Raw genomic sequence first — 22,298 nt, 5'->3', positions numbered from 1 at the left:
GGGACACACTTAAACAGACTAAAAGGACAGTTGCATGGTATGATAGAGGTAATCATAGTGTGCTTTGAAGGTTTCAAAAGAAATACATATTCAATACTTTTTTTTTTTTTTACAGATTTTATTTATTTATTTGACAGAGCGAGAGAGACAGCCAGTGAGAGAGGGAACGCAAGCAGGGGGAGTGGGAGAGGAAAAAGCAGGCTTCCCAGCGGAGTGGGGAGCCTGATGCAGGGATCAATCCCAGAACTCTGGGATCATGCCCTGAGCTGAAGGCAGACACTTAACAACTGAGCCACCCAGGCGCCGCCATATTCAATACTTTTAAGTGCAAAAAAGAGTTAATGTTGGAGGGGATTCTTACAGAGGGCTATCAATTTGAACCTCAAAGCAACTCTGTAGTTTGGGTAATCTTATTATTACCCGCATTTTACATAGGAGGAATTGTTGGCTCCAGGAGTTTCAGGTCCAAGTCATGGGGCTAGCACATGACGGATAGACCTGGAATCTGGTCGTTCTTAATTCAAGTCCTGTCCCTTGCCTTTTTACCACACTCCCTCTGTTCCCCATGTCTTCTTAAGTCATTATCCGACTAGGATTATTTCCTGGTCTTGTGCTTACTCTTGTTAATTCTAGGAATTTGGATGTCCTAAAAATTAAAAATTTTACTGTTTCTTTTGGGAGATGATAACTAGCTTAGACTACTTAGGGGATAAAGTTCATTCTGACTGGCAGACACCCTGAATTTTAAAAAGCTTTCAGAAAAATCAGCCTTTCCAAAACAAAAAGGAGGCCTATTAGAGATCTTCATTTTTTTAATTTGATACAGAGAAAGAGAACATGAGTGGGAGGGAGGGGCAGAGGAAGAGGGAGAGAGAAACCTCAACAGACTCCCTTTTGAGCAGGGAGCCCAACGTGGGGCTCAATCCCAGGACCCCAAGATCATGACCTAAGCTGAAATCAGGAGTCAGACGCTCAACTGACCAAACCACCGAGGTGCCCTAGCCTATCAGAGATTTTTAAGGAAGTTCTTTTAATATACATAGGGATAATTTTCTGCAAGAATTAATTGCAGTTGTTTGTATATAAGTAGAGGTTTCTAAAGGACTTGGATTACTTCAGAACTATTGGATTACAAATATTATTTATTAAAATCTGGTTTACATTTTCTTAAAAAAGAGGTTTTTTTTTAAACAGCCTCTCTAATTCAAAATTCAGATTTACACTTGTTATGTATTGTTCTCCTGAATAAATATAGAATGTGCTGTCTTCTCAGTATATAAGTTATAAAATGTTCTGTTTTCTCAGCTTAAACTCTTACATTTCTGTATGGTATTTTCTCTTTAATTTGGTTAAACTGTTCTCTTGGAAAAGAGGATTTAGTGGTTTGATTATTGTCAATGAATGATAATGACAGTGCCAACATTTATTGAGCTCTTATTCTGTGTCAGGCACCATACTTTTAGCAATATCTTATTCCTTCTAACAACCCTGTTATCGTCCATAAAGCCAAAGAGACTTAATGTAATTCACTCAGTATATTTACCTAGTAAATGAGAAAGCTAAGATTCTAATGTTGATAGACTGACTTGAGAGTCAATATTTGGAGCCTAGATAACTTCTCTAGATCAGGAATAAAAGTCCCAGGAGACATCAAAGGGCTTGACTTTTAATGGAAGGGGCTCAGATTATTCCCGACATAAGACACACCTGTGTGAAAATGTGGCATGGATAGAGAATAGGGTACAGCAGAAGGAACAACTTTGTGGCATTCATGTGTGCTACAGCTTTTACATTTAATCATCGCACATCAGCCCTGTGAAGTACTTACTATTTCCTCATTGAAAAGAAAAGAACAAGTGATTCTCCATTTATAATCATCAGTTGCCTACCCCATCATTTTGAAAGCATCGTACTCTCTTGCTCTCCAAAACATTATTTTCTCTCTTCCTTTTTCTCTGCTTGCTTCACTGCCATTTCTCCCACTCTTCCCTTAAGTATTCCTCAGGGTTCAGTCCTTGTTCATTTTATTCTCTCATTCCATGTGCTCTTTCCCTCATGACCTCAAACTCTGATGTGATTTTCATTGCCATTGACTCCTCCGTGTGTCCGCAGTGCTGGTAGCGCTCTGCAGCTGCAGAGCCTACTGGGTAACTCCACCCAGCAGGTGTCCACAAGTACTGCAGACACAGGGTGTTTAAACATTCGCCCAGTCATCTCCTTCCAGATCTGTTCTTCCTTTAGGCTCTGTCCTAGATCCTGCTTTCACCATGTCTGTCACCAGCCATGCCAGAATCTAGGAGTAATCCTGAACTTTCCTTTCACTCTTAACTCTTACATCCATTATCAGTCACCAAGTCTGTAGATTTTACTTTCATATCTGCCTATCTTGACCATCACCAGTGCAGCCCTCTAACTTCAGGTTTCCATAACTTCTGCATTATAATGGTGTCCAAGCTGGCTGCCCACCAGAATCACCAGAGGAACTTTGAGATCACAGTCTTGGGCCCTATCCAGAGAGATTTTGATTCAGTAGATCTGGGGTGGGGCCTAAGAATCTAGATTTTTAACAAGCAGATGGTTCTTATGTGGGTGGCCCAACAACATAGAGATGTTTGAGAACCACTGATCTGACTGGTTTCCCTGTCTCTTGACATCTCCTCTTCCCCTTTGGTCCATCTCCCATGGCTTCTGCCATTATCTTTTAAAAGCTAAATGTGATACCCTATTTTTAACCAATTAAGCATCTCCCCGTTATCTACCAGACAGATTCTAGCCTCTTCAACATAGTTGGTAAGACTCTCCCAGGTCTGCTCTGACCCGTAAGGCTCTAGTCATTTTCCTTTGTAAATATCCTCTACCTCAGGCCTGCTTGATTTCCAGAATAAATGTGTTATTTCTTGCTTTGGGGCTATTTATACACATGGTTCTCTCTACAAGAAGGCCTTCCTCCTCTCTGTCTGGCAAATTCCTCTTCTTTTCTTCAAGAGACAATTGTCCCCTCTCACCTGCCCTACCACTCTTCTTAAGACTGGCCTCTTGTATTACACTCATCATCCTGCAAAGCAATAGATTTTTTACGTCTGTAAATGAGTTTTTAGAGGTCAAGAACCAAATAACCTGCCCCAAATCACTTAGCTTAGAAGGGGTGGAGTCTGACCCGAAAGTCTGTTCTAGCTGTCTGTGGTGCTGTATGATTTTAAGATGCAGGTCAGGTTAAAAATAAAAACCTGTTGGTGGAGGATATTTGAAGGAAACCCCACTTCAGATATACCATTTTTCCTCCCACTTGTATGAAGGTATAATTTACACATAATAAAACTAACTCTTTTTAGTTAACAGTTTGAGAGTTTTGACATACAGTTGTGTAACCATTACATGACATTTATCATACAGATAAAATTGTATGATTAGTGACCTAACTAATGTTTGTAAATAAATCAATCCTACTTGGCATGAGCTTTATGAAATAATCAAAATGTTCTAAATAGAAACTATTTCCTGAGAAAAGTTACCTCTTAAGCGTCCATAAGTGTTAAGATAATGTGTCTTAGTAATTCTTATTATTAAATTCTTATTATTAAAATATAATCTTAGTAATTCTTATTATTAAAATATAATCTCTTGCTCCTGAACTTGTTTTCTATAATACTTAGCTTTATGTTTGCTTAAATTTAATTTGAAACTAGGATAAGGAACTCATTGTGAAAGAAGACACAACTCTTTCTACTTACACTAAGACCCACTGCTTAGAAATTTTCTGAATTTAGGTGTAATTCAGCTTCCTAAAACTTCTTCTCATTGGTTCTAATTCTACACTCTAGAAATAAAGAATAAATCTGAGCTCTCTTTAGGTCTTTTAGCATTTGATGAGGCCTCTTTCTTTTCTCCAGGTTAGACATCCTTAGTTTTTTCCCACCTTTCTTTGTGGCATGGCCTCCAAAGCGTTCATGATCCTAAGCCATCTCTGTCAGGTGCAGCACCTTAGAAAGTGTGAGACTTGGTGTGAGTAGCTCTTGTCCTTCTTTCTACTAAAGGAACTTTTGTAGGTCTCTCTTATTTTCTTCCCTTGAAGAAACATGATTGATAGTCACAGTTCTATCTTAAAATATCACTTATACCAATAACTGAGGAAGAAATTGTTGGAAATTGTTTCCCTTAAAATTAATGGGTGTGAAGACTGAGTGGTACATTCCATTAATGTAAAATTAATGGAATTTGACTTCTCTGAATCTCACTGTTAGAGTAAAGAGACATATCTAAGTCTAAATCTAAAATTCTACAGCCCTACGTTAGGTAAAGGTTTACATGTAATGGCTTAAAATTGTTAATAAGCTCAAAATAAGGGCAAAATCACTAACACATGAAGGCATAAACATGTTAATAAACATATTAATAGTTATAAAATATAGGACAATTTGACAAATAAATCAACCGAAGTCAGTTTATATTTGTGCCATATTGATCCCCACCCCCCGCCCAAAGCTTTGCAAATAGAGAATTCCTAAGAATGTTATATAAAACCCATTTGAATCTTAGTATTCTTTGATGACAGAGTTTGACTTCAGTGGTGGCAGGAAGAATAGGGTTTCAATTGAATTGTTTTCTCCCTCTTTTTTTTCCCCTAATAAATTCATGGTATGGAATCCTGTTCATAACTGGGTAGAGGGTCGCCTGGGTGGCTCAGTCAGTTAAGCATTTGCCTTTGGCTCAGGTCATGATCCCAGGGTCTTGGGATAGAGTCCCAGTCAGGCTCCCTGCTTAGTGGGGAGTCTGCTTCTCCCTCTGCCCCTCCCCACCACTTGTACACTCTCTCTCTCAAAAATAATTAATTAATTAATTAATTAATTCTTTAAAAAATAACTGTAGAATTCAGATACTGACAGTATACTGGAAATATGTCTTCTTTTTACCTTTGTGCATATTTGGATTCAGTTTAACTCAAATGAATAGAAGATTTAATTTACCCTTGAAATATGTTATTTGAAACAAATAAACAAACAAAACTCATAGAAAAAGAGATCAGATTTGTCCTTACTAGAAGTGGAGGGGAGTGGGGACTGTTGGAGGAAGGTGGTCAAAAGGTACAAATTTCCGGTTATAAACTAAATAAGCCCGACGGATGTACTACCGTGCAATGTGATGACTGTAGAACACTGCTGTATGATACGCAGGAAAGTTGCTGAGAGTAAATCCTAAGAGTTCTCATTACAAGGAAAACATTTTTTCCCTTTATTCTTTTCTTTTTTTTTCTGTTGTATCTATATGAGAAGATAGATGTTAGCTGAACCTATTGTGGTAATCATTCACAATATATGTAAATCAGACCATCGTGCTGTATGCCTTACACTTACACACTGAAGTTTGTCAATTATGTCTCAATAAAACTGGGAGGGAAATCTAAGCAAATACACACATCTTTCTTGAAGAAAGGCAACACATAAAAATATGTTATTGAAACGTGAGTTCATGAAAGGCTGGATAATTCATTATTTTAAAGTTATATAAAATATGTAAAACTTCAATATTCATGATTTTCCTTTACTATCCTAATTCCACAATTCCACATTTTTTTCTCTTTTCTCTCTCTTTTTTTTTTTTTTGGTTCAAGACTTGGGGGGACCCGTTATTAATGGTAAATGTTCATATCATTGTGTGACACGATAGTGACTCACTCAGTCCTTTTAAGTGGAAAAGGAAACAGGTAAAAGAAGCTTGGATATTTGAATCTTGTCAGAAGTACTAAAGAAAAACTTATGCAAACTTAGAAAGACACAAATAACTGCAAAGACATGGAGAAATACCACACGAATATCACCACAGGATGGGACTGTGATACTGCGCTTCAGGGAGAAGACAGTTACCACAACTTCCATAATGCTCACTGGAGGTGGAATTTTTAAGAGAGTTCAGACTCTTGTGAACTGGAAGGGCTAATCTGAGAAAGAGATGGTGGGAACTATGGCCTTTCATAGGCTGAAGACAGGGTTTTGTTAAGTGGTTGCTGATGGAATGCATGACTTGCACTGTTGGATAAAGAAATGGGGGCATTGCCTTTTGTCCCTGGGAAAAGCAATGAAGTAAAGACACTGAGCCTTATAGAGAGAGCACACATGTACCCTCTAAATACTGGACTGAAGTGTTGTTGACATCAGATTCAAGTTGTATGTGAGCATAAAGGAGGATCTGGGAAGAGCTGTAGGAAAAGGTTGTTGGACAAAGAAACCTGGAATATCATAAATATACTGTTGACTTTTATTTGAAGGGTTAGAGAATAAAGGACTAATATGATTAAATTACCCAGTCATCATTTACTCATCAAATAAATGTTGTTTAGGCACCCAGATAAGCCTTGCAGTACACAACTGAGAAACCCAGCCCCTGCCTTCAGGGGATTGCATTTTACAGGAAGGTCGCAGGACAGTGTGATGAGTGCCGTGGTGGAATAGAAATGTGCAGGAATTTGTGTGCACGATGTGTCCCCTGGCCAATGAAAATTGCCCATTTTTTGGATCCAGTTTTCCTCACCATCAATTCCATTCTTCCTCCTAATTATCATTTTTAAAAGTAACAATTTTCCACTCTGTCAAATAAATAAAAATAAAATCTTAAAAAAAAAAGTAACAATTTTCCAAAGTTAAAAAAAAAAAACCCAGAGGATTGTCTAGTTTCTTGCTACTCAGAGGGTGGTCCATGGAATATTGACATAGTATCAGTTGGAGCTTCCTAGAAAATGCAGAATCTTCCTAAGAATGGGCTACACTCCAGACCTACTGAGTCAGAACCTGCATTTTAACTATGCCCCTCTCCTCTGTGATTCTGTTTCTCATTCAAGTTGGAGAAGCACAAACTCATTCCCCTTCTCTCCAACAGGTTTTACAGATGAAGGGATGAGGACAGATTGTGCCCTTTAAGTCCTCTGCACACTAGCAGAGCTGATATTAAAGCTCAGCCCATCTGTTTACTGATAGAGTCTAGAATGCTTTTTTAATATCTATTATTTCTTATCTACTCCCCTCTACCTTTTTACTTTTCTGTTGGCCTCTGTTAGTGTTTCATATTGTCAGATCTCCAGCTTCTTACTCTTGTCTTTTTCTCTCACTTTCTTAGTTCTGTCTTTAAACTCTGTTGAAGGAGAGAATGGCATGAGCTAAACTACACTGTATATCAAAAAGAATGAGCATTTTTATTTATTCTTGATTTGGGGAAATTTTTGGACCTGTTTCTCTCATTTTTTTCTACTTGTTGCTCAGAACTTACTTTGAAGTCAGCAGGAATTCTGTGTGTGATTAAGAGTGATAGAATTAGGGCGCGTGGAAGGCTCAGTTGGTTGAGCGGCCGACTCTTGATTTTGGCTCAGGTCATAATCTCAGGGTCCTGGGATTGAGCCCCATGTTGGGCTCCCTGCTCAGTGAGGTGTCTGCTTGAGGATTCTCTCTCTGCCTCTCCCTCTGCCCCTTCCCCCACTCGCACGTGCTCTCTCCTTTCTCTCTAAATTAAATGTCTTTTTTAAAAAAAGAGTGTGATATAATCCGTGATATTAGAAATTAGAATCTCCTTACTGATGAATTTATATTCCTTTCTTTGTTACATGGGATTATCTTATAACAGAATCCTTTTGCTCTTTCTATCAAACGCATGGAAAAAACAGTGTCTACTCTCTCTAGTTTCTGGATAGGAATAGGAAGCCACAACTACTCCTTCTCTAGTTCCTAAAATAAGTAGAGCAGGGCTTTAGGATGTAGGAGTTTGTCTTAAGTGTTTTTCCTATAGAAAATAAATACCTAAGTAGATAAATACCCTGTGTTTTAAGGGATTTATCAGAGAGAAATATATAGCAGGATAATAGGGCAGCAATAAAGAAAAGCAAACAATCAGTTATAAGACCATAGTGGTACAATGCCTTCAATAAAAGTCAGCCACTCATCTTTTAAGCCACACCCTCTCATAAGAGGATTATTCTCTCTTGTGTTTTATTTTTAACTCTGGAAAATGTTTTGATTTGAGTGACAGAACCATATTTTCCATGAACAGATAGATAGTAAGCCTCTCCTGTAAACTCTGAAATAAAGTCAGTTTTTGTTTTTTCTTGTTTTCCTATGTGTTTTTCTTTTAAGTTACTAGTGCATCTTTCTAACAACTCTTATTTCATAGAAACCATAGTTATGTCACTTCCTGACTTTGGAGACTGTGATTAAACATTGTTCCATTTCTGTTTCCTTCCTTTTATCTTCTTTTATATCAATAGTGTATAGAAGCAGACTAATTTTAAGTAAGATATTTTGAAACCTACTGATCTAATCCAGTTATTCTGTATATATATTTTTAGTAAAACTGACAGTTTAAATGGTGGGACATTGTAATGAGCAATTAAGTTAAATTCATTTAGGCTAGGTCTTAGGAGCTGACTGAAAGGTAGGATTTTTTGTTTTGCTGTTTTAAAAATACATTCTTTTCCTCAGCATAGAACATAGAAATGTTTTTGTATTACCAAGCATAAACTAGATATTAGATGCACAACCTATAAAATGCTGTTTAGGTTTTAGAAATATAAATTTCAATACCTTTTTATAATGTATTAGAAAATAAATTTTTGTTAGCCCTATAGTTCATTATCATTCTTCTCTTAGAAATGTTACTAGTGGCAGAACTCTTATTACAGAATTGATTCAAGGTTGTATATTTGAGTATTAAGGACAGTTGACTCATTTTAAATGAAACATTTACACATGTATGAGGTAACTGCTTTATAGCTTTAGATAAAAGGACATAAGCTGGTTATATTCATGGCTAAATATTAGGCTTGTGCTATCAAAGGAAAAAATGTCTTGAATATGGTGATTTCCATTTAAAGAAATTATAGAACTGTAACCCCCCTAATTTTTTCCCCAAATATAATTGTACTCTTGTCCTCAGTATCCAAAAATATTCCAGGGAATGGCTTGCATTGTTCTACCTCTTCAGTTTACTATTCTTTTCCTGCTTTAGGCAAAGAGGGAGTAGCTTCCAAACTGTACTGATACCCTTCACATGTTTAATATGAAAGACAAGTTTCTCCTTAAAATATTTATTTTCTGTCTGTGAAGTCTTTCATCAACTTTTCATGGCCAACTTGTCGTATATTTATAGCAAGGATTATTTCTGGGGTGTGTTCTCTAGGTCTCTATAAAACTTAACATGTGCTGTATGTAATGAAACATTATTTTCTAAAGCTACTCACAAGAATTGGTCTCATTTCTTTGGTTTTAATGCCGTGTATTTTTTTGTGACTCAAAGAAAAATGGACCTGCATTTGGTCAAATTAGGAAAAAAGCTAAGTTGAAATATTATAATTCTTAACCAGTTCATTCCAAACAAATTTATTGTTTAATGAATTTAATGTTATTTTGTTCTCTGTAGATAAACGTGTGGAGAATTGGCCTCTGATGCAGTCCCCATGGCCTACACTTTGTATAAGTACTCTTTATCTCCTGTTCGTGTGGCTGGGTCCAAAATGGATGAAGGACCGAGAACCTTTCCAGATGCGTTTAGTGCTCATTATCTATAATTTTGGAATGGTTTTGCTTAACCTTTTTATCTTCAGAGAGGTAGGGTTACTAAAGTCACCTTATTATTCCCCAGGGTCATTGAAAATTAAGAAATTAGAGTATGTAAAACCATCATTGTAATATTGTATCCCAAGATAACTGTTGGCTATTCTAAAAGTAAATTTTACTTTATTGACATTTTTCATGTTTGGATCACAAAAATCTGAAACATATGGAAAGTATAGGACAGTTGTTTAAAATGGAATGTTGAAGCAGACACTCTGGATTCCAAAATAACTGTTATTAACTGGCAGTAGACGTTATTTAACTTTTCTGAGACTTATTTTCCCCATCTGTAAACTGGGGATAAATAGCTGCCTTCTAGATCAGAGTTAAGTGAATTTTTTCATAGCATTTGGCGCATATTAAGTAGTCAGGAAATAGTTGTAGCTCTTTATTTATAATTCTTATTCAGCATTTTCAGGTTTGCTAACTGATCAAAATATGTAGAAGTAAAATACTGATTTTGAGTTAAATCCTATTACAAATGTCATTGTATTTCGGGTTGGAACAAAAATGAGTTAACTGTCATACACGGTGGCTGCTAATCACCTGTGCTTTTCTGGATTCCAGCAAGTTCCCCATGACATTCTGAAAAGAAATCCTAAAGGTTAGATTGACAGAGGCATTTTTTAAGTTGTAAGAGTGGAAAGAATTTGTTTCCCAAGTGGAAGGAATTTGTTTCCCAGGAGACTTCTCATTAAATTTCTGTATGAACCCAGAGAACTGGACTGGTGATGCTAGGAAAAGAAACACTACTCTCCTTTAAAGAAATCTGTAATTGACAACTTAGTCTATAGAATCTCAACTTCATAAAAACTTTAATTTATTCGGATACTTTGACATTATTTGTTAGATACAAACCACTCTGGATCAAGAATAGAAATCAGTGCAACTGTTAGAGCCAAGTCATGGTTAATCAAAATTTCTCTTACTGTTATAAAGTAGATAAGAGCTGAAGTCTCAGCGCAAGAGTTACATGTGATTCTTAATTTAGATTTCAATTTTAGAATAAATTGACACAACAAATTTTAGAAACTCCAACACATTAAATGTTTAATGCATTTCAATTTTTTTAGACAAAATTGCTCTTTAAAATAATCTGAAAGGTAGCATGTTGCATTTAGTGTTTTTAAATTCTGTATCTACTAAAACTTTATTTTAAATATTATTCTCCTTTTTCCCAGTTATTCATGGGATCATATAATGCAGGATACAGCTATATTTGCCAGAGTGTGGATTATTCTGATAATGTTAATGAAGTTAGGGTAAGTACATTCAAAATACCATTTAATCAGTAGAAGTGAGTTTAATTTTATAATCCCCCTCTGAAAGACATACTTTCGTAGAGTGGTAAAGTATAGGATTGTGTTGGGTCAGTAAAGCTATGCTTTTCTTTAAAAGTACATAATTGAAAATGTTTTCATAGCTATAGTGTCCTGTTTGATTGTGTGAGAGAGAATAGGTGTTGGATTGCTAGAATGCTGTACTTAAGAGCAAAAAAATTCCATGTTTAGTGTAAAGATGACATTTTGGATGTTTGCGTTTTGGGTCAAAATAGAAACTAATAAAGAGAGTCAATTCATTTGTTAAGAGTCTGAGGAAAAACAAATGTTGTATAAACTATGTAATGTTTAGTAAGTTAAGCAAAGTACAATTTGTATAGGTATAAACTCAGTTTTTATTAATTTGCAGAAAAATAAACCATTGGTAATATAATGTTATATTTTACTTTCTAGTCACCCTTGACATACAAAGATTTATAAACAGATGTCAGTTATATACTGTCTTCTTTGTTGTTTGTACATAGGACACACATCATAGAAAGTACTTGATGTAAAAAATGTTGAGTTTAGGTTACTCTTATAGTAGGGTTCTTGTAAAACATTTTAAAACATTTACAGAGGTCACCTCTCACTGGATCCTTGGATCCTTAATCTCAGCATGTAACATAATCTTTCTGTACCATCTGGTGTCTTAATTAGAGCCCAGGAAAAGAAAAGACTTATTCATGTAAGTAGGATTATATTTATGACCTAGGAAATATTTGTAATTTTTGTTTGTTTGTATGTTTTAACTTACCACTTTAAAGATTTTACTGCCTAATACAAAGTACTGTGATTAGGTATTTACTTTGTTGCACATGTTAAAGTGAGAGACAGAAGCTCAGAGAGATCAGTTCCTGCACACATGCTTGCAGGAATATCTGAGGACTAGTATAGGCTAAGCATGAACAACTGAAATACATTTAAAAAGTAAATATCTCGGTTTTTCTGCCACATTGAAAAACATAGCAGTGTGAAGGTGTTTGTAGCTCTATGTTCAGCAGTTTGGTACTTCATGACATCTAGCTATGTAAAAGACTAAAACTTTTCTCTAAATTGTTGCCACTGGGTAAATGTAGGCTTGGATTCTTTCTTTCCTGTTTATCCCCCATGGATAGATGCCTAGGTTTCACACCTACTTAGGCAAAAATGATTCCGTGCCTTGTACGTTTTGTGCAATAAAGATTGTTTAGGACTAACTTAACAATAAATAGAAAACCATAGGATAATGTCACTCTGGTGTTTATAACATGCTTTTTCCATTCTTTTTACAGATAGCTGCTGCTCTTTGGTGGTACTTTGTATCTAAAGGGGTTGAGTATTTGGACACAGTGTTTTTTATCCTGAGGAAGAAAAACAACCAAGTCTCTTTCCTTCATGTATACCATCACTGTACAATGTTTACGTTGTGGTGGATTGGAATTAAGTGGGTCGCAGGGGGACAAGGTGAGCATTTTGGGACATATCTGCATATATTAAATCATGTATACGTGTTGGGTGGAAAAGTAACGAGAAGCTGGAAATTTGGTCTTTAACTTGCTTTCATGGTTATTTCTTTGTTAATTTCATTATAAAGAAATATGAAGAAAAAAAGAAATTTGAGGAAAGTAAAGTTTTGGCTTTTTATCTGTGGCTGCTTAAATACCTAAAGATTTGCCTCAGAGATAAGCATAAACTAATCTTAAATGTAGCAAATAATATTTTGATGGGGAGCAGTTATAGTGGTTCTGATTCAAAGGATACTGAGCTAGGTGCGCCTGGGTAACTCAGTCAGTTAAGCATCCAACTCTTGATCTCAGCTCAGGTCTTGATCTCAGGGTCATGAGTTCAAGCCCCACATTGGGTTCCACACTGGGCGTGGAGCCTACTTAAATAAATGAATTTAAAAAAAAAGACAAAGGATACCAAGCTTTAACTTCTCAATTTGAAGTCTCCATCTCCAGTCCAAGCCCAGAGCCCACTCTTGCTCTAAAAGGGAAGCCTTAAATGAACCTATTGGTTCTTACTCAAAGGAAATTGTAAATAGCCTTGTTAAAGAGGATCTAAATTCGCAGTTTGGTCAAAATATGTCTTCAGCTTTTCAGATGCCTGTAAATTGAAGACGATTTACATCACTGAGCTGGAAACAATTTCTCTGTTGGGGACCCAGGTTACGGGGTCATTATGGTAGTACAGTTCACCTTCTATTTTCATTTAAGACTGTTAGAAACCTAAGAAATAAGTACTATTTCGTCCTTGATATGCCATCTAAAGGCAATAATGAGGCTTTAAAAATCTATTTTTTAAAAGGTCCTTTTTATTTTATTCTTATTTTTTTAAGGTAATCTCTATACTCTGCATGGGGCTTGAATTTACTATCCCCACCAAGATCAAGATTCCCATGCTCTTCCAACTGAGCCAGCCAGGTGCCCCATTAAAAATCTATTTAAACAATTATATGTACCATGACTTTTTCCCCCAGCATAATAGCATGAAAAATAATATAGGCAATAGTTCTATATTATGGCATACTTAAGTCACTGAGGTACTCCATTTAGAAACTTGCCACTGTGAAAGTTCTTTGCATTTGAAGAACACTCATTTTTATTTATATCCTAAAAGCCTGAGTCTAAACTTTAAAAATACCTAACATGATCTGAAGGGAAGTCTTTTCCATCACTACTACTTTATAATTTTTATTCCTAATCTGTACTCAAGATTAAATGTTAGAAAATAATGTGGATTTGTTCATTTTATGTCCAGATGGTTTATAGCCTATTAAAGTTTTCTGTATCTTGTAATTCTGTTTTTCTGAAGCATTTTTTGGAGCACAGCTGAATTCCTTCATCCATGTGATTATGTACTCATACTATGGGTTAACTGCATTTGGCCCATGGATCCAGAAGTATCTTTGGTGGAAACGATACTTGACCATGTTGCAGCTGGTGAGTTAAATGCTTCTAAAGTTTCTTCTGGCAAAACACTGCAAATATTTGAATTTACTAATTTTAAAGGGCTGAGTTATCCTCAACAATTTTCTGTTACCAAGTTGACTTTCTCTGTGCTCCAGCAGTGGGAGTTGAGTCTGCTTGGCTCTGAGTTTCTTGTTCATAGACCTAGTTATCACTGCCGCTAATTTCTTTAATGTTCTTAAAAGACTAAACACAACTCTTGTCTAAGACAAATGTTCTTTAAAAGTGTCTGTGAAATGGATGAGTCAAGGTCTAAGCACACCATAAAGTGTATAGACTCATATATGACTGGAAAATAATATAAGTTCTCTCTCAGGTGATTTTTTTAACTTAAAAAGTTATTATTAGCTTTCTTCATCCTGTTCTTGCGTGAATTTTGTTTTCTATTACATTTTTCAGTCTTTGTTAACAGATCCCATACATTTAGGATATAAAGGTTGGAGAGAAGGCACACAACCAAGGAAGGGGTGGGGTCAAGGAAGGGAACAAAGACAAGAGAACTCCTCTTAATTCTCTAATACACAATCTTTAGAGAGCAGAGCTAGGTATTTTCAAATGCTGGCCTTTAGAGCAGACAATTTTCAGCACATACCCATAGTGGGACTTCTTGTAGCATCTGCCTACCTCAGTGAAATATTCAAGCAAGGTGCTAGCCCAGTCATCAAACTGGAAATCCCAAACCAACCTGGTAGCTATTCTTCAAGCCTTGGAATTTATTATAATTTGCTGTAATCATAGCATGTGCACAATTTATCAGTGGAATCACATTTGGAAATATTATTCATCTCTGCTTTAAGTTGCTAAACAGCTGGCTGGCCAAACAGGAAACACAACTTTTGGGGAATGCTGGGTGGGAAAGATTCATTTGTAACTAAAATGCTACAGGAAGCTTCCTCCAGTTTTTGTGTAAGCTGTTTATATAGTTTGTGTAATTCATTTCTCTCAGTAATTAGAAAATGGGCACAAGAAAATGAAGAAATGACAAAAGTCATTTGAACTCTTTATATCTACTTTGTTGGAGTCCTCACTTAAGTCTCCTTGAGTGATGCCATACTTAATTACACCTATATACATAACCTTCTTGGTGATTTAGGTTCTAAGAACCATTGTGAAATCAAAAATTCTTAAAATCTGGATTTGCCATGGAGAATTTAAAGTTTTTTAGTCTGATCTAAATTTGGGGTTTATGTGGAATAAATTATTTTAATCATATTTAATATAATAATTAATATGGATAATGCTGTGCTTAAAAGAGAAAACACAATTGCCCATTCCAAATAGGATCTTAGTTTCATGAAAAGTGGAATATTTCCAAGCCAGAAGTTCTCACAACAGTTAAACATGTAAGTTAATCTTGTAAAAAGTTAACCCTTGTTAACCTGTGGAATTCATAATTCTTATACTGAGAACCACTCGTTTATTAATATATTGGAATTTCAACTGATTTGTTTTATCTGAATTACAAAGCATCTTAATTTTGACTTTTCTTCTTTTACAAACTTTTAAAGTTGAAAGTGAGTCTTTTTGCACTTACTCTCAAATATCTACCAAATTCCACCAAGAATCTTAATTTGTAAAGGATTGTGTTAATTCATTTAGAGAGGGAGAGAGCAAGCACACAGAGCCAGGGGGGTGGGTGGGAGGGTAGAGGGGGAGAAGGAGAGAATCTCAAGCAGACACTGTGCTGATCATGGAGCCCTACATGGGGTTCGATCTCATGACCCATGAGATCATGACCTGAGCTGAAATCAAGAGTTGGATACTTAACTGACTGAGCCTCCCAGGTGCCCCAAGGATAGTGTTAATTCAAATACAGTTTTACTTGTGTGCTATTTTGTAAGAAATAAATAATGAACTCTTTTGATAGGTTCATTTTTAAAAGTATATGTACCATTCTGCTGATAGTTTTGTGGAAAGAAGTCAGTCTTAAATGTGGGAGGAAAACAAATATCAAAAAGAGTGTATGGTACTATTCTCTTAGGCTATTGATAATCCCTCTCATTTATGACATCATTCACTATTACCCAGCAAATACTCATTCAATCCAAATCCCGTGCCAAGGACTCCTCAGGGAGCAACACAGTGCCATACCCTCTGAAGTTATATACTAGTGGGAAGATGGACAATCAAGAAATTAAGAATTCCAGATAGTTTTGTTATAAAGAAAAGAGCCCACACCAAACAAAAGCCCTCATTAATGGGATTGAGAGGGCCAGCTGGATGGAGTTCCTTTGTCCTGGCAGGCAGGAAGCCTTTGCTGAGGGGGTGACATCTGAGCTGCATCCTCGTGGATGAGAGGGAGCTGGAGTCTACTGAGCTTGGGATGGTGTGGCAGGATTCAGGCCTATCTTAGCGAGATAGAAGATTCTGGTGTTGCTTAGTCCTACATCATTGTTTTGTTTTTCAGGTTCAGTTCCATGTGACCATTGGACACACAGCACTGTCTCTTTACACGGATTGTCCCTTCCCAAAATGGATGCACTGGGCCCTCATTGCCTACGCGATCAGCTTCATATTTCTCTTTCTTAACTTCTATGTTCGGACATACAAAGAGCCTAAGAAAGCAAAAACTGGGAAAACAGCCGTGAATGGTATTTCCGCAAATGGTGTGAGCAAATCAGAGAAGCAACTAGTGATAGAAAATGGAAAAAAGCAGAAAAATGGAAAAGCAAAAGGAGAGTAAATTGAACTGGGCCTTAACTGTTGTTGACAGTGAGGAATCTCCCATTTCATATAAAATTTCAGGGAAAACAGAAGCAAATGAGGGTTTGGGGGTGGGGAGAAAAAGGCAAATGTGCTCTATGTCTTAGTAACCTTTAGATAAAGTGTTAAATACAATGCCCAGATGTTTTATTTATGAAGTTTTATTTTAAACATTTTTTTATTAGCCTTGATGTTGTCCAGACCAAAGCAATCATTATGTGACTTTGGAGGCTCTCCCTCTTTTCACATCCGTTTGTCTAATGCATGAGATTTTTCATGTATCTTATATACAGTCATTCTTCAGTCTGATGATCACAGAAACACAGTATGAATTTTTTGGCTAAATTACTATTACCTACTGATTACAATCAGTTACCTTATATTTTCTGGCCCAAAGCTGGAACTGTAGATACTTAAAAATTTGCTCCTTTGAATTCATTTGCTGACTGGAATGGTCGAATCTCTCCACCTCTGGTCTGAATATACCCTTTTGGTCGTAATTAAATTTAAAAAACCTGATGATCTCTGTAGATTCTTAGAGGCTTGATGATGATGGTGTTGGTGAAAATAAGAAAGAATTACAGTAAAATCCTGTCTCGCAACCCAAAGGTCACCATAACTTGCGGCACAAATCACTGTGGGAAACAATTTTTGTGATGAAAAGGCAGCCTTTCAATACTCCTATTACTATCAGAAATATATTATGAAAATTAAGATTATTGTCTGATTGGAACATGAAACAACTCATGTCTTTATTAGTAACATCATAAGAGAGTTACATTTACATGCTGTTAGAAGAGAGTATGTTGATTTTTATCAGGCTTTCCTTGTTTTGATTTGTGGCTGTTACCGATTTTTCGTATGTGGAAATATACCTACCTCTTCTGTTGGAAAGAACATATAAAATTAAATAAATTTTAATTAAAAAATCAAGGAGTCCTCTAATGTAAATTTTAATATTAACTTTCGAATCCACTAGTATTTTTTTTTTTTTTTTACAAATAGCATACACCCAACTTTTCTTGAAACTATCCTTCTCTTTCAATGTGTTTAATTTTGGCGTGGTATTTTCCTTATGACAAAGTTGCAAGATCTTATTTATTAACTACATATGAAGTGTAAACCCATTTTGGTGCAATATTCTTGACTCCTTGGTGCTAAAGATCATTAAATTTAGTGTGTGATTGTTACCAGGTGTTAATTGTTAAAACACAAAATGAATAAAAGTAAGAGTAGGCAGAACCAGAAAATGAAGTTTACTATTTACAAATGAAGTGTTTTGTGTAATATAAGTGAACAACTGGAAATACACTAGCAAAGAGAACTTGTACATTGTCTCATTGCATAGGTTAAATTGTTAAGGGATGTTGACCAGGGATCATTACAGAAAGAGAAAATGTGAAAAAAAAAAAAGCATGAATATATCTAAGTATCTCAACATGTCAAAACTGCATGTGCAGGATGTATGCTGTTTGTGCAGACAAACTATTTTAGAATATTTTGTAAACTATAAAATATTTATTGTGCGTTAAAATTACACACTTTCTCCCCCGAAGGCATGAAAAATACAGAATATTTACAACACTTATAACGGTTTGACCTGAAAGGATTCGACACATTTGTCTTTGCTGCTCGGTGTGTAATGACTAGAGATTTGTAAATCCTTGTGAACATTCTGTACTGGTTCCCCAAACCTATTCATTCCCTGCTACCGGATTTCAGCACAATAAATATACAACTGCTGTGGGAAAAATGATTTTTTTTGTTAATCAGTTTATTATGTAAGTTATCTGCTAGATGTTTATTTGATTCAGTTGTCAATATTTAAAATTCTTTTCTGCCAATTTCTACTGTAGAAAAGAAGTGAAACTAGAAGATTATTGAAGAAAAGCTTATTTTTTTAATGGTGGCATATTTTTACTTTAAAAATTAGTTGCTTTTGGAGGAGCTTTTGGATCCAGACATAAAACATAATTTTCTTCTAAACTGTGCTTACATTTGTCATTTCAAATGTAAGCTTTAACACTTTTTAATGCTGTGGGTTTTTTCGGTTCCAAAAATAAAGTGGAGGAGCTCTTATGTTCTTACATTAGATCATTCAGCTCTTACTACAGTTTTTATGGTTCTTTATCTAAGATGACTTTAAGCTGTGATATGCAGTCTGTTCTGGTAGCTTTCATAATTTCTCAGTCATCACGCTGAGTTGCATGCCTCATTACTAAAAATCAGTGGGGGAGGACTGCATCTTTTTTTTTTTGGTAAAACTTTGTCACTAACTAAGGAAATGTTTTCTTACACAGAAAACAGGGAATTTATTAAATATTTTCAATGGCTAGAAATACCTTAGGGCATGTACAGTACATTTTCCAGTAGAATCACTAATGACTGTATCTCTTCTTTTTTCTCTTCTGTGCTACTTTTTTTTTTTTAAAGATTTTATTTATTTATTCGACAGAGATAGAGACAGCCAGCGAGAGAAAACACAAGCAGGGGGAGTGGGAGAAGAAGAAGCAGGCTTATAGCGGAGGAGCCTGATGTGGGGCTCGATCCCATAATGCCGGGATCACGCCCGGAGCTGAAGGCAGACGCTTAACCGCTGTGCCACCCAGGCGCCCCTCTTCTGTGCTACTCTTGACTTTGTTTTGCTAATGGACACTGACCGATGACTGGTTTCAGTTTAGAGTTTTTAATTTAGTAATTCTCTTTTTCTCTCCACACGTTTCCTAGGTATTCAAAAATATTTTCATGTGGACTTTTATATTCACATTTTAGAACATAGAATCTAGTGTTTTGTAGTTTATTAGGAATATTTTAGTTTACAGATTTGTTCCATATATGCGACTCAGTTATCCTAGAAGTAAGAAAGAGAACCTAGAGGTGGAAGTGATTTTTGCTGCCCTATCCATCTGATAATACAACAGTCCAGGCATTACATGTGTACTGATGATTGGGACCTTTGTGAGAATGTGACGTCACGGTGAGCTGTCCTGCTCTCTCAGCTCATGTCTTGTTGTAGCCTAAAGCTCAGCCAGCTGAATTCCTAATACTGTCCTTATCGAGAAAAAGATGGCCACAGATTGTGTAGGAGCTCAAGTGGAGTGCTAAGTACGGACGTGGGGAGGTAGACTTGGGATCCTGCTGGATGATAGAGGGGGCTGCAGGGCTGAGGTGCTGAGCTACACACACAGGGACGCAACATCTGCTTCCGGCTACTAGTCACCTGCCCCTCAGCATGCAAACAGTTTTGACAAGTCACCTTGGAAAGCAAGTCCTTAATAGTATATTTTAGAATCCATGCTTAATCTTAGGTATTTTAGGCAGATACCCTCTGAACCAGAAAAACAGTTATGAAGAGGCAGAGAAATCTAAGCAAATTCATTGTTTCAAAACACAACAAAATCATATGAGAAGCTGGTTTTCCTAATTCTCTCCCTAATTTCCTAATTTCCCTCCTAAATTACGGAGGGAAGGCACAGCTGTGAATTGAAAGGCATACATTTTTTTTTAAGTTTTAAAAATAGGAGGATGTAATATGACTCTACATTCCCGAAGGGGATTCAGAGGTATAAGAATTATAATTGACATATAGAACCACTCAGATGAAGACTGAGTTCTAGAATATATCATGAAAAGAGCATGTGAGTTACAAAGAAGGTGGTCAAAAGCTGTCTTTAGATGATGATTAATTAGTAGGAATTTTAGGCTTGTAAGGGATGATCTGAACACCTTGGTGTTCTTTTAAACTTATAGCTCTAGGTTTTGCTGTATACTTTGAGAAATCAAACTTTTTTCTTTTTTAAAGATTTATCTATTTTCCAGAGAGAGAAAGAGAGTGCACTGGCGCAAGCAGGAGGAGCAGCAGAGGGAGAAGCAGGGAGGGAGAAGTAGGCTCCCCGCTGAGCAGGGAGCCCGATGCGGGACTGGATCCCAGGACCCTGGAACCATGACCTGAGCCCAAGGCAGACGCTTAACCTACTGAGCCACCCAGGAGTCCCTAAACTTTTTTCTACCTGTTAAGAAAAAAACACCTAGAACTTAGGTCTCCTTTCCTCTTTGTCTTTTTCATTTTATCACATGAAGGCAGATTTCCTTCATACTTTCATTCCCTGGAAATCCATCTGGTCTTCAGTAGAAATTCAACAGAATTTTTTCCCTTTTTCTCACTCTCATAGGTGAGGTTCTCCTGGGGATTGTGTCCTTGAAGAAGTATCTCCTTTGAGAATAAATACATGCTGAAACACATGACTTGATATCTATCTACCTAATTATAATAATCTCATGGAGCTATCAGAAGGTCACATTGTAATTGAACATCTACACAGAGAATATTCCAAATTAAAAGGCATTCTAAAACTAAAAAATCTTGGAAAATTTAAATAATACAGCCATTTCTAAAAAGATAGGGTGTGGAAATTATTGGGTATTTCCCAATTTAAATTCAAGACCGTGAGTGGTAAAGAGAATTTATCAGTCCACATGCATAGTCCATATACTCTGTCAGTCTCCAGGAATCCCTGGATCCCTTTTCTGCAATTTGAGAGAAGCTAGTTAGGTTGCTCTTTTCCTCAGTTTTAAAATTTGTCTTTGAATCTGCCTTCGGGAAGAAGGAAATCACCCAGTTGAAATTCCTTCCTTGTCATTCCTGATGCATCATATTTAAGCTGAGTTTCTCCTCCCTGTGCGGAAGCTATCCTAAGAACCAGTCTTTCAGGAATACTGATTACCTAGCTATTTGGTAATGAGAGGGTGGTAGGTTATGTGTCTCTTGCTCAGGCGGTAGCATTATGTTAGTGACACTCACACCTCACCTTTGAAAGTGGCTTGTGTTCTAACTTCGTTGGTAAATCTGGGAATCAAATACACGTACAGTTGGATTTTAAATATTTTTTTTAGTTCAGTCCTCATAGTGCAAATTTAATTAAAATGTTACATGGTCACAAAAGAACAGATAGCTGCTCTTAAAAGCTGTATTCATTCGCCAACATTCAAGCATATTCCTTACGCTGAGTTATTACTGTCGGGGTCTGGTCTTTTTTCCAGAAAGAAAAGGAGTATGGGAGCCTGTGAGGCAGAAAGAACAGACAGATGAATTTGGGAAACACATTTCTAATTTATAATTAAGAGTTGAGATTTGGAGTTTACATACTAACGTCTACCCTAAACGTTAACTATTTCAGAAAGCCAGCACGTCTTTAGATTAGTGTGCTAGATGTTTACTGGTTCTATGAATCCACCTCTATCCCCTCAATGTGTCTCCCTTCTTCCTTCCCCCAGTGTTCAGAGTCTAAAGAACTAAAAATTACATTTCTCAGATTCCCTCACAAATTTAGCTTTTGTCAATATGAGGCACTGGTGAGATTTTTGGGAGGCGCAAGGGAGGTGGATGCCATCCTCCTGGGGTAAAGCAATTATATAAATGGGCCTCTTACAGGACATAAGTGTTGGTAGCAGCTGAGTTACGTGATCCACTATCCTTTTTTTTTTTTTTTAAAGATTTTATTTATTTATGTGACAGAGAGACAGCCAGAGAGAGAGGGAACACAGCAGGGGAGTGGGAGAGGAAGAAGCAGGCTCCCAGCTTAACGACTGCGATACCCAGGCACCCCCGTGATCCACTATCTTGACACCACTTTTGTAAAATGCAGGCGGTGGTAATGGTGACAGCGATCATGGCAGATGTGGTCATACTAATTCAAAAGTCAAAGACTAGGGGTGGCCTTCTGAGTCATTCCTCC

At 36.5% G+C, this 22,298-nt stretch overlaps 1 protein-coding gene across 1 annotated transcript in view; it reads left to right on the top strand.

Moving 5' to 3' along the window:
* The window catches only part of ELOVL4 (ELOVL fatty acid elongase 4), a 31,996-nt gene extending 13,677 nt beyond the window's left edge, over positions 1-18,319 (top strand). The window contains exons 2-6 of the mRNA XM_002916296.4: positions 9,397-9,584; positions 10,772-10,852; positions 12,184-12,355; positions 13,706-13,833; positions 16,268-18,319. Of these exons, the coding sequence (XP_002916342.1) occupies positions 9,397-9,584; positions 10,772-10,852; positions 12,184-12,355; positions 13,706-13,833; positions 16,268-16,543 (845 nt within the window). The 3' untranslated portion in view covers positions 16,544-18,319. The remainder of the gene's footprint in view (positions 1-9,396; positions 9,585-10,771; positions 10,853-12,183; positions 12,356-13,705; positions 13,834-16,267) is intronic.
* Positions 18,320-22,298: the final 3,979 nt, after the last annotated feature.

This window comes from Ailuropoda melanoleuca, chromosome 19, assembly GCF_002007445.2.
Source record: "Ailuropoda melanoleuca isolate Jingjing chromosome 19, ASM200744v2, whole genome shotgun sequence".
NCBI lineage: Eukaryota > Metazoa > Chordata > Mammalia > Carnivora > Ursidae > Ailuropoda > Ailuropoda melanoleuca.
The sequence above is the reverse complement of the archived record's forward strand: the minus strand, read 5'-3'. Positions and strand labels throughout refer to the sequence as shown.